The sequence below is a fragment of the Corvus brachyrhynchos genome, unplaced genomic scaffold (assembly GCF_000691975.1).
Source record: "Corvus brachyrhynchos isolate BGI_N302 unplaced genomic scaffold, ASM69197v1 scaffold117, whole genome shotgun sequence".
In the NCBI taxonomy this organism is placed as follows: Eukaryota; Metazoa; Chordata; class Aves; order Passeriformes; family Corvidae; genus Corvus; species Corvus brachyrhynchos.
In genome coordinates, this window is record NW_008238833.1 from 2,371,634 (window position 1) to 2,385,503 (window position 13,870).

The 13,870-nt window shown below is 37.2% G+C and overlaps 1 protein-coding gene across 1 annotated transcript in view; it reads left to right on the plus strand.

The window, feature by feature from the left end:
* LOC108447635 (contactin-5-like) overlaps positions 1-13,870 on the plus strand; it is a 219,819-nt gene that overhangs the window by 56,594 nt on the left and 149,355 nt on the right. Inside the window, exon 2 of the mRNA XM_017738189.1 lies at positions 4,155-4,285. Coding sequence (XP_017593678.1) covers positions 4,231-4,285 — 55 coding nt within the window. The 5' untranslated portion in view covers positions 4,155-4,230. The remainder of the gene's footprint in view (positions 1-4,154; positions 4,286-13,870) is intronic.

Sequence of the window (13,870 nt, forward strand, 5' to 3'; positions counted from 1 at the left end):
TAACTTACTGTATATTCTGTATATGTAATTTTTTTTTTTTAAAGTATTCCTCATTCTGGGATAGTAAGGGGTGAAAAAAAACCAAAACAAAACATAAAATTAGCAAGATTTTCAAACCAAGAACAACTGAATACTGCTGATATATATGCCCTTAAACTTCTTTTAGAATAAGCCAGTTTTAAGTAGGAGATTTTTCTTACAAGATTTAAGAAAATATTCATTAGGTTCTTTTCAGCAATAACACCCTTTCTTTTTTTTTTTTTTATCTTTAGTCAGAAAGAAGACACCCCTCTGATTTAGTGCAGCTTTGATCTTTCTGCTATAAGCATAAAGGAATTCTTCAATCACACATCTGTCTAAAAGTGAGAGCTTAGTCATCAGAAAGATAGATGACAACTACTGATAGTAAAGTCAGGAGTAACATTCCTTCATTAAATCTAGAGCAGAAATTAGACTATCTGCCTCTATTTATTAAATACAGCTTTTTCATCCTCTTAGCCATATTATTTCCTACAAAGTACCTTTTTTATTATCCCACATGCCATGTGACAGCCCTATACATGCAATATCAATGTCTTTGTCAGTCTGCATGAACTGTACTCCCCAACCCGTAGATGTTCATTAACCCTACTATGTTGCTATGCATTTCATTTATCCATATGGCCAGTCAAGTGTTAGCCAACTATCCTAGAAGAAACAAGAAATATAGAAAAATTAGGTAGACATGCAAAATCCTTTCATTACGACAATAATTGTGATTTCTATGGGGATTTTTAAAAAGCTATGCAGTGGCATATTTTCCCCTTGCTTGTTTTGCTAGCAATTCTTCTACTGAGATCAGCCAACATATTTATACAACAAATATCCAAGGAAGGCCATTGTCCAACATCCATGACTTAAATTAGATTGTCTCCCTGTCATTGTGCTCTGGTTTTACATTTTAATATTCCTGTGTAACTGGTCTGAAGTACATATTATGCTGATAGGTACAGGTTACGTAGGGTTGTGACGTAAAAGTTATTATAGCTATTCAGCTATTCAGCTATGGGCTCCTTATCTGACACAGTTTGTGATAACTTTATTGCCTTCAATGAGACATTAATTAAAAAAATTCTTTTTCACAGAAAGTTAAAAATCATCATGTTTCAAGACTGCAAAGAGAAATGTGTATAAGTCCATCTTTTATTTTGATGTTCCCATTGTTTGGCTCCAGTTATTTTTCATCCCGTTTCTGTTCTACCAATCACAACCCTTGTTATTATTATTTTTAACGGTCTGACCCAATAGGCACAATAATACCTGGTAATAATAACAGCAACAGTAATCTCACACTGTAATGCTGGAAAATTTGGTATATTTTTTCCTGTTCAAGCAACAAAAAAATCATTAAGTTAAAATAATTTCTGTGTTGCACTGTTATAAAAGTAGCTGAAAAGAAGTGAGTAAAAGAGGAAGAAGAAAAAGTAATAAAGCTGGGGGCAGGGGGAGGAATCTCTGCTTTACTCTCTTTAACAGATATGGTCATAAGGGAAAAATTTAAATTTTAATGAAAATACTTATTTCCCAAAGGCCTGGCCAGCAAAGAATGCTGAATGAGATAATTCACTAACCAAAGAAACACAGTGACTGAAAAGCAGATTATCACTGAAGTGAAAGACAAAGGCAGAAGGCATTAATAATTAATTGAGGAGGTTTCCTGTGGAGGTTTAAATGAGTTACAGGCTCTATGTGGAAAGTCACTTGTCTACCAGATTGTTGTGTTCTCTTTCAGGGTTGCTTATATTGATGTGTACATCCAATATTAAGTTTTCCTGGTCTGTGTTACCTGAAAGGAAGTACAAATCCTAAACGGGATTTTTTTATCTGTATTGAAAAGCATACCTGCTATGCTGTTTAAATGAAAGCTGACAAGCTACACCTTTATATTGTTGCGGGAATAACTACCAGCAACCTAAACAGATGTTGTCATCTTGTGCTCACACTGTGTCTCTCTATATACGATGGAAAGACTGTCAAAACTGGTTACAACTAGAGATGCTCAGAGAGCAGTTGAAATGGAATAATATGGCAGGAACCTACTTTTACATTTTACATGATTTATATTTTTATTTCTGACAACTGTGTAGAGCTTTGCCTCTGTTGTCTTCCTATGAGGGTTCTAACATAGAGAATAAGACCCCAAAACAGTGAATATGGCATGTAACTAAACTGGTTATAATCTGAAGGAGTCATATACTCATATACCCCAAAAGGGGTTTGATAGGGGAGCAAAGGAAATTCTCCTTTGTCTCATTATTGTGTGATTGCTCTTGTAGCTATAGATCACAGCCTCTACTGACTGAAGATTCCTTGGGCTCCAATAAGAGGATCTCAAAATCCTCCTGAACAGATGTGACTAATTAAATGTAAGAAATTAAATTTATGTTTGCAACTTGATGTTTTTCAAGTCAAAGACCAGAAGTGCACTTATGTTCATACAAAACCAGCTGAAACTTCTCATATTTTGGATGGACTTTTCAAACATTTGAATGCAAATGAGTTTCAATATGTTAAAGTTGTTGACGTTGTTAAAGTGATAGCTAAGAGGACAGTGATCAAAGATGAAGTATGTCAAAATTTATGTTCGTGTCAGGGGACAGTTAGGAAACACAAATCCGAGGAATAGTAGAAGGAGATGAGTATGAATAATATATTCTGTGAAAGTGTTGATTGTTTCAAATGTATTGGTAGATTCTTTACACACTGAGTTAAGTTGAAGAAATGAATCTATTTCAATCCAGTTTGCAAGTAGTAAAAATGCCTGGATTTTCCTAAAACTTTTTTTAAATGCTTTATACTAAATATACCAACATATTACTTTCAGGAAAAGAATCACATAATGGTTGGATTTGAAAGGGAAGTCTGCAGATATATACTTCAAAGTTTCTTCCAAAGCAGGTCCACCTGGAACAGGTTGCACAGGATTGTGTCCAGGAGGGTCTTGAATTTCTCCAGAGAAGGAGACTCTACAACCTCTCTGGGCAGCCTGTTCCAGTGCCCTGCTACCTCTCTCAGCCTTCCCTCATGAGAGATGCTTCACTCTCCTCCTCATCTTCACAGCCCTCAGCTGAACCCTCTTCAGTACTTCCTTGTCTTTCCTGTACTAAGGAGTCGAGAACTGGATGCAGCACTCCACATATGGCCTCACCAGGGCTGAGTAGAGGCGCAGGATCACCTCCCTTGACCTGCTGGCAATGCTTTTTCTAATGCACCCAGGATCCCTCTGGCCTTCTTGGCCACAAGGGCCCACTGCTGACTCATGGACAGTGTATTGTCCACCAGCCACCAGGACCCCCAGGTCCTTCCCTGCAGAGCTGCTTTTCAGCAGGTTGGCCCCCAGCCTGTACTGGGGTTATTCCTCCCCAGGTGCAGGACCCTTCATTTGCCCTTGTTGACCTTCGGGCAGTTCTTCTCTGCTCATCTCTCAAGACTGTTGAGGCCCTTCTGAAGGGCTGCACAGACCTCTGGGCTATCAGCTACCCCTCCCAGATCTGTATCATCAGGCAGCTTACTGAGAGTTACATTCATCCAGGGTGGCTGATTAATAAGTTGAACAAGACTGGACCCAGTACCGATCCTTGGGGAACACTGTGAGCTACAGGGCTCTAACTAGGCTCTGCACCACTGGTCACAACACTGATCTCTGACCTCCAGCCAATTCTCAATACACTTCACTGTCCATCCACTCATCTAACCCACACTTCCACTTGAAACACTTTATACCAAAAATCAACACACCACTTTCAGGAAAGTATGAGCACATCAAGCTATGTGCTTTGAATATATTTGCTGTGAAAGATATGTGTACTATCTCCTTAGCTTGGCTTTTTGGAAATTCAAAGCTTCAAGACATATAGTTTTAGGGTGATATCCATATAAATATGTATATATATTCATGCAGAGCACTGCCACAGACATTTGAGCTATTAACACTGTTAACTACTGGAACAAGATCTCTCTGAGTGTCTGTCAGGATACCTGTTCCTGTGCATACAGAGACCTTTGGAACTAGGATTTTAATTGCACTAGGATCAACTTCGTCTCTTGAATTGTTTGTCATATTATTGAGAGATATTTTTAATTTTCCTAACAGAGATCTGTCTTTGTCCCACTAGGCTAAGCTTTAATTAAGAAACGTCAACGTTGCTAACAACTGCACAAAGAGGGACGGAAGGACCTTTGTGACCAAGGATGTGGTTGTCATGGAAACTCTTGCTGTTTCTGTCACTGACTGGCTGTCTTTCAGGTAAATCAAAACCAAAACAACAAAATTTTCTTATCATTTAAAGGCTCTTAACTGCAAACAGAAACAGGAACATGTAAAAGCAAGCTGGAGAAGATCAACATTGTTATGAAAACTATTTGCCTGAGTGTGCTGACCCACCCTTAAGGGAAAGAAGTACTTAAGATTCAAAAATGCTCCTTGGTCCAAAAGAATGACAGAAGTCAGAGAGTCTGCAAACAAGCATAGAGTGTTATTGGTGAATTATGCACTTGGAATAAAAGTTGGTATTTTAGTCCCTGACCTACTATATAGGTGCATGGCAGTGGGGTTTAGATAAAAAAGGGTAGACTAAAGAGAAAAGAAAGATTAAGCACATGGCAGTGGATCTTGGATCAAGGGGCAGGCCGGAAGGGAAAAGAGAAATAGGTTCATTTAAAAGGGAGAGATGAATTAAATAAAGGAAAAGAGAAAAAGGGAGGACAAGAAAGAAGAAAAAGAAAAGCAAAAAAGGGATCACCACCCCTCTAGTGTCAATCCATCCCTGATGGGGTTGCCTGTCCTGGTCTCAGTGCCAATCCAGCTGAGGGGATGCCGATCCTGGTTTCAGTGCCAACCCAGGTGATAAGCATCGATCCAGCTGTGTTGGTCCAGCTGATGAGATGTCCAGGGTCCAAGGGGCACTGCCTGGGATTGGGTGGGGAGGTACCTTTTTATGGCCAGGTTTCTTTACCCTGAAGACAAGTTTCTCACTTTCTCAGCTAATAACTTATCATGCAGAGTCCATTCTTTAAGGCCTTTCTGGAAATGGGTCTGAGGACTTCTAAAGTCTTTGGTGGTCCCAATCTCACCTTAAAGTCCATGTTGGCTTTCTGCCAGTCGTTTCTGTGCTCTGCTGTACTGTGTTGGGGTTCTTTCTCTCAGAAAATTGCTGCCCTATGTCCACCTGGCCCCTCTTTTCCAGTCAAAATTTGTTCTTTCCCAAAGCCTACTACCAAAATTTCATGTCCGTTGTTACTAAAAGTTCTTGGTTGGCTTCACAGCCATCCCATTATTGGTGTTTGAGATACATTAGCCACTTATCTTCGGGAAAGTGAGAGCTCAAAAGATTCTTGCTTTGGACCACTGTTTATAAGGTCATTAGATAGGGGGCTTTAGTAGTCATTGGCCCTCATAACTGAGAGCTCAAAAGGGTCTCACTTTAGACCACTGTTGTAAGACTGCAAGAGAGTGGGTTTTAGTCATAGCAATTTTCTGTTCTGGATGCAATTCAAGTTGGTAACTTTCTTTGAAGGTTCAGTAACAGAAATATTATTTTATTTGGGTTGTTCAGGCAAGAAAGTTGAAGGCTGCTCATTAAAAATCTGGTGCTCTTCTGCTTCCTGGGAATAGACAGTGTTTCTGACAAGCTGGAGAGGGGCTTAGTCCAGGTGCAGTTCTTCAAGGCCAGAGCCTAATGAGCATTTCTCAGACCACAGTGGGGCCTAAGGGTGGGTGGGAATGCGGCTAAAGTCAGCTTCTCTGGGCTTCTATACTGCGTGGTGAAACTATAAATATTTAGACTAAGATATTAAGAAGCCCTGTCCTTGTAATAAGATATGATTATTGCATCTCAACAGCTCCTAAGCTATTCTTTTCCCAAATTCTTCCAAAATTTATTGGATTTGTGTCATCACAAGATGAAATTCAAAAGTCAGTGAAATAAAACACCTTCATTTGTAACAATAAAATGATATTTTACACAGGAATTCGATAGCAGGAAGTGCCCATGGATGTCAGTGTACATGCTTTGGATGCATACATGAAACAGTCTGATTTATTCTGGTTGCCTTCATATAGCTTCATTTTCTTGTTTTATCTAAGTCCATTGATTTTGGACAGGGAAATTTTTGTTTTATTTGTGGTGGATTGTCAGCCACATTGTAAATTTTGTCAGCATTTGTATTTTGGTGATTCTAGCAGCTGTAACTTACAACCACCACCTATTGATGTAATTTTTTTTTAATTGAAATTTATATTTTTGTTGCTACAAATTGCAGGACATTTGGTGCAAACTCCAGAAGGATGTCAGAAATTTAAATACAGGATTTCTTCTTAAGAACTATTTCTTTTGTCTTGAAGTCTTTGAGTTAAACGTTGACATTTGGCAGAAGGTATTTATCTGTGCAACTAATGTACCTGAGCATGCAGTTGGTTTCACACAGCTAATATCTCCTTACCCTCAGCTGCTGTTAGAGAAAATACCTGTACAGTTTGCTCCAAATAGATTAATCTAACTCTGTAAAACACATTAATATGCTTTAAAATTTGTGAGACACATATCATATGCTGACAATTCTGTATCCTAAAATTGGATATACAGGAATGATCTTCAGCTGTTTGCCACAGGCATTGTTTAGGCATGCACATTCAGGCAATATCTTGCAAAGACTTAAAAGCATTAGCAGTGACTAATTGTAATATAGCATTAAAGTGTGTAACTACTTTGCAAGTTAAACTGAAAGTCAATATTTACAGAATAATTTTATTTAAATAACATTATACCCTGAAAACTCTTTCCAGTCATTCAGCACCACATTTAAATTGACTGTTCCTCTCATCTGATAATTTGTTACTTGTATCTGATTGTTTCTAAAGCATTCCTTTTTTAAAATTTCATTCTGGTTTGCGATTCTTAAGGGTTTTTAAACGTTTATTCTGTATTACTGCAGAAGATTTAACTTCTGTAAGAAATAATTTTTAACTGCAGTGCTTGTTTTCACATTTTTGAATATAATGTGGTAACATACATTTTTCATATGCACAAAGATAACTTTTTAATTATTTCATGTGAAATAATAATTATTCATTGTCAAATTTAATGCTATAAGAGCTGAAATTAACCAAATATAACAAAATTGGATTCAAAGTTATTTTAATAAGATCATCAGTATTACTAGTAATTTACTGTCTCCATAACTATCACATTTGATTACATCATCCTGCATTTGGAGATGCTTTTATATTACAGCACTCATTAAAACATGTTTACAACTTCAATGGTTCATTCCAACAGCTGATGCAATTCAAGGTAGCCTAGTAAGTTTGATGCCTGAATGCACTGTTAACAACAGAGCAAATGATATTGATGGTGCTCCACGAAGATAAAGTTCATTAAATTTCTGTTCTTTTAGGCTGTGTTAAAATTCAGTACTTACTTATCCATTAAATCAACATATCATGGGATCAATCCTAGCAGCAGGCAGTGTTTGGAAGAGATTACTACACTGTCGTATTGATTTTGCAGTGGTGAGGGAAAGAATCCAAGAAAAGGGATGACCTCTCTAATTTGTGTTGATCCCATTTTTATATGACTTTTATCTTAAAACTGACCCTGTTATTTTGGGTTTTGCTTAAGTGTGAATGTATGGAATTTGCCTAAGCTGAAGGGAAAATAATATTTGAATGGAGAAAAAAATGCATTATTTTCTGAACATAAGTGTGAGGACTAAATTATGTCTCTTACTCTGGTTTAAGGCAAAGGTAGTCTGGGAGTACAGCTCACAGTTATACACTTAAATTGTCAAAAACTTCACAATTATGAAATATTGATAATTAACAAATGAAAAGAAGATCTCAGGATTGATATGTTCCTTCTTATGTGTAGTATTGCCCTTCAAGCCAAACTGGAGTTGAAGAGGAGTTAAGCTGTTGTTTTTGACCTAGAGACTGCCTCACTACCGAACCAACAGTAGCAAAAACCCTGTTAATTTTTGGAGGCTTTTGGGGGGATTTTTTTCTGTTTCTTCCTCCTATGAAGGTTTCCTGTAGAGAAAGACATCACGCTGCAAGAGAACATATTACCATGGGGAAAACTGTGAATCTGAAGTTCAGAGTAGCATTTAAATCTGATTTGGTTACAGTAATACCCAAATACAGAGATGCTCAGTTTAAATTTAATCCAAGTTCATCAGAATTTACCGTGGGTGTATATTCCCAGGGTCTTATTGTCCTGGTTCCCCATAATCACTTTACAGTCTGCTTTTATGTGTATAGTAAAGGCTATTTATTTTGGTTCACACTAGGAACAATTAAGCAGAGAACCTTTTTTGTCTGGACTTGTGAAAATTTTATTGCATTGATTTCTCGGAGAAGTTGGAATTGCATATTGCTGAAAGGTTTTGCTTTAAAACAGCCCTTCTGACCTGGTTATGAGACAAATAGGTATGTCTCTTCATGTTTCAGAAAGGGAAGGATTTTTACAATAGAAAAAAATTACATCAGGTTATCATCTCATGGTTTATAGAAAAATTAAGACAGTGGGTTTTATTTGCAGATGTAAGACACTTGAAAAATCTATTGAGAATAGGACTCCTGTCACTCCTTTAATAATTATTGCTGCCTGCTACAAGGTGTTTCAAGTTTAAATATATGCTAAAGGTTGCATAATAGAGTGAGTGGTATTTATAGAGTTCTAATTCTGTTTTAATCTAACACATATTCTGTATGCCTTTTTGCTCCCCTGCCCATTTATCTACTTCTGTATTATTACCTTCTGCATGTTAATCAGGGCAAAGTGAGACTCATTTTCTCTGTAAGACTGTATAATTCATGGCATCAATAAAATTATGGGTGTAATGAGAGTAGCAAGACTTCACAAGATATAGGCAGTACCTCTGAGACCCGGTGGTCACTGTTCATAGTATCAAGTGGATAAACATTTGTCCTTAAACCTCATCTCTATGCACCATTCATTTCTGTTCACATAAAACATTCTTACTACCGAGCAAAGACTGCCTAAATACTGAGGTTTTTTTCTGTATCCCTCAATATGGTGCTCAAAGTTAGAACCAGCATGACTTTTTCTGAACAGTTGTTTGCTAGAATATAGTATAAATGAAGACTTACAAAAAATGCTCTTAAGTAAGAGAGCACATGTAGAACAAACACAAATGTCCTGTCTAGTTTTGACCTGCAGCTGGCAGCGATCTCAGGTGCTTCCAGTTTTTTATCATATCCATCCCTCTCCATCTGGCTTCTTGGAGGCTTTTAGGAATTGTCTCTATCATTTGCACTTATCAGCTTCCAAAACACATCTCAAACCTGCTCAATATGCAACTTTCAGAATTACAGCAGCCATGGCCAGGATTAAAATTCATAGCCTAAGGTTCACAAATTCATTAACCAAACCAAATAAATATGCATACTACTCTTAGTGCCAGGACTATTTCTTGTTTTTATTCTTCCATTTTTTAGACAATGTCCTTCCCAATTCAGTGGACAGTATGTGAAATGTTGCTGCTCTGCCAAATGAAGGATGAACATATGAATGACCAGTGTTTATCACTGATAAGTCTATACAGTTACCCATGGTACCCTGCCCCCAACTCCTGGCCCTGCACTGATGACAGTATAGGAAATACCATGCAACATTGTCACCTTTGATAGCTGAGCATAAAAGCCTGGAGACAGAGTTCTAGATAAGTACTGGTGCCTGGGGACTTTCATGTTCACAGACATCTGAGTAAAAATGAAAAATGAGGTAACACACTTAAACCTTCTACTGCCCATCCAGAAGTACTGCATTTGCAAAAAGTGCAAAGGAAGGAAACAGCCGCAGTGGTGAAACCCAAGGTAGATTGCTGTGCACATCCTCACTCCTGGATCCAGTGCTTAGTTGAATCGGGCAGAAAAGCACTTATCTGCTCAATGTTGCAATTTCTATAATTTTAAATCCAAAAGAACAGTGGAAATATAAAAATTGTTTACTGCTATCAGAATCCTGAAGTGTGTTTAATGCTAAGTAATCAGGAGTGTTAAGGATTGGAAAAGTTGTAGGCATGAAAAAAGTACTGAGTATGGATTTAAGAAAATATTTTTAGGAGAAATCCTTCTGCTTGATTGCATGTTTGGGTTGTTCTTTTTAATATATATTTTTCTATGTTTAATTTATAAAGCTGGTTTCCTACTCCAGGCTGACAAAATGTTGAAAGTAGTTCTTACGACTCTTCCCAGATATTCCATGTCATATTTTTCCAAATACTGCAGTGGGTGGCACTTCACTAGAAGTCCTCATCCGCAGGAACCTCTGCTACTTTCATTCATATTACTGGGAATTCAGCTGTTAGACTACACATTGCAAGAGTGATAAGGTTTTTGTAGGAATATTTGTAATTGGTTTGCTTGCAAAAGTAATTCATTCTATGAAGTGGTTAACATTTTCCTTAAGTGTGCTTCTAGATGACCACTTCTCATGATCAGAAGTAATAAAAAGAGTAAAATTTAGTCTTAAGAAGCAACTGAGTCTGTTTTCCCTTACTTCCAGTGCCACACATGTACAAGGAGTAGTTAGCTCATAATACAGAATAATTTAGAGTTTCCAAGCAGCAGTAACAATATCACAAATACATAATAAGGTATTAACTTCATTTCAAAAAGTCATTAGAGGTTAGTAAAATGTTTCTTCCATCATTTACCTGGCCTTTTCTAATAGGAATACAATAAAAGGGCAGTGAAACCTTGGAAATGTGACAAATTCAGCTTTGAAACGAAATACTAGTTTTCCTGTAATGAGGTCAAACCAATATTGGAAGAGGTCTACTAGGAGAGCTGGGAGATATGAAAATGCTTCAAGTTGGAAAACAAAATTAAATAACTTTAAAAATTAAATGTTTTATCAAGTTCTAATAGAAATTCTGTGGTCAATGCAAGTGAATAAGTGAGTGTGTGTGTGTGTGTGTGTGTGTGCATGTACCTGTGCTGAAAGAGAGTAAGACTGGGTTGCCTTCTAAATAATTCTGAGTTGTATTAATCCCCGTTCTCCCCACACACACCTTCCACATTCCCCCTGGATGCTCAGTGAGAGCATAGCAAGCTTTCTATTGCTCACTTTCATAGAGCTGGTCAGAAGTTTCTCAATGTGCTATCAAATTATCAGGCTAGATGTGCTCTGGAATTTTTCTGGCTTTCCTGTCCTACATCCACATGAGAAAGCTTGAATAACAACCAAATTTTTGGTTCATGTCCAGCCCTGTTCCAAGAAATAGCACCTACAGCTTTTAAGCCTAAGGAATACCAAGCTCAAACCTTCTGACAATCTAATTTACAGGTTGCCTCCCACCTATAGAAATATAACGTAGCAGTAAGAAAAATCTAAAATTGCTGATAATTTTTGCAGTAAATAACTGAAGAAAATACCACACTGTATGTCAAGATGTTAAGGGAAAAAACCAACAGCAACCAAAAACAACTGCAAAGGGGTTTTATGTATTTATTTCTCGCTGCTCAATTCCAGTTTTAGGTAGCAAATGTATTATTGCAAAAGTTCTCTGTGTCCTTGAGACTTCCAGAGTTTACTTTTCTTTGATAAAAAGTTCCAGTCAGGACTCTTCAAGTGGTATATTGCCAAGTGTGTATGGTGGTCTCTTCTGTTTTTACCTAGCATGGTCAAACATGCTTCATGACAACACGAGATTGAACTGACAAACCACAGACCACAGTTCTGGGGTAAATGAAAACTCCTTGCTCTTTCAAATGCAAAAGATTTTTATAGCAAATAACATCACAAAAACTATTTGCTACCATGGATTGAATATATTTAGAGAATAAAAGATGGAAGTAAATGTTTAACTTCGGGGAAAAAATCAGAATGTGTATAAAACACCTCCAGAAATGATCCAGGGAGATAAACTCATTGCTGTATTTGAATTAAAAGTCATGTAATTATTAAGATTATAAAGTTTCAGCAATGATATTATCTTCTTCCCACAGCTAAAGTCCATAGCTACTCTATATATGATAATTATCTGTGTTGGAAGGTAACACATATTTGCCTACTTGCAAATATTCTCCTCTGCTCCCTCTGTGCTATCTTTTTCTGTCAGACTTTCCCCTCAGAGTAGAGGCAGTGGATTAAACTCAGAGCAGTCTTAGTCAATATGAAGTTAATACTTGTTGTCTATATCATACCTGAAAATCTTCATATGCAAAAGTACTTATGTGTTTAATTTCTATTTGTTCATTTGTTTATCAGTGGATTATGTAAAAAGCTTTGTTACCACTTGAACACATGGTTACTTGTTGGAGTCACCCCAAAAAAGTAATCATCAGCTCCTGTGTTGAGAACATGATCATTATTTGGAAAAATTACTAGATTATATAAGAGCAAAATCTGGCAGTTTCTCCACATGGGAGACAAGCCAGCTGATGTGAAGAGGTCATGTATCAAATAATGAATAAATATACTTCATAGCTATGTGAGCTGATGAACATAGGTAGCTATGAGTGAACTTCTTGCTGTTCCAGAGTTAAAGATGCACTTGTCAACTCTAGACTGCCTTTGTTTAAATTGTTGCTAGCAGTTCAGAAACAGCGATTTCTTAACTGTACTCTGACTAAATCTCTTTCCCAAACCGAATGAAAATAAAGTGTGAAAAATAAATCTCTCTCCTGTCAGAAAGCAGGATATATGCATACACTGCTCCATGATAAGACAGTGGGAGGCAGTTTATCAAGCTCCATACAGCACCAAGACTCGTAACTGCTTTGCTCAGTGGACTGCTTTGATAGGGAGGTTTTTCCCTGTTAAGTGCAGTAGTGTGAAAAATGTTGATAATAGTGAAGAGCACATCCTGCACTTTTGGATTTTGTTCAACATGGCTAGGTGTGCTATGTACTGAGACAACTTCAGCAGCGGTTTTAGTTCACGTCTTTGGATTTATCAACCTTAATGCTAGGTATTCATATAGAAAGGCTTTTTCTAGAATTTTGTTAAATACTCCATCAGAGCTGGTTTTGACTGAAGTTTTTCTGTGGTTGTATGTTGGGGGAGTGAGGAGGACATATAGTTTTTTAATGTTTTTATCTTAGCATCCCTACAGCTTCTACAGTGAGCTCAGTGGTTAAACTGTTCCTGTACCATTGATGTCCACTGGAGCATGACCCTGTGGTGAGTGCACCATGGCCTGTGTTTGCCCTTAATATGGTGTGCAACTGTGAAAAGGGAGTGTTGTAGTCATGGCACTATAGGTAGCATCAATTTAGCTCAGTGCAAAGCTGTAGGTGGTTTGCTGTGGCTCACCACACAGCCATAAAGAGTATCATCTCTGTTCAGCACAGAATTGCAAGTGATAGTATTTAAACTCCCTATAACACTGTGAATGACAGTACTCTCATTTTGTCCAGGAGGAAATGTGAAGACAGGCATTCTGACTGAGCCTGTGATTTAAGTGAGTTAGGTAAAAAAAGAATATAATCTCATCATCTGCAAGAGGATGTGGCATCATTGAAATTTACTATTGATTTTAAAGTGATTTTAAAAGAACAATGGATCACAGAGTCAGCCATTTTAGAAGAAAAAGATGAGTATGTTCATAAATATTTCCTGACATTAGCACAAAGTAACTTAGCAGTTCTGAATCCCTCTCTAAAAATGCTGCTTTTCTCTAAGCCCTGTGGAAACTACTCTTAGATGAGCTGCTTGGTCTAGATGATTCTCCAACTGTTTTTTACTTGTCATTGAAGCCCTACCCTGTTCAAAAAGTTAAAAGTGAAAAACGTCTCAAAAATTATTTTTTAACGCTAAGCATTAAAATATATTAATAATATAGTAATAATATAGTAATAATTTTA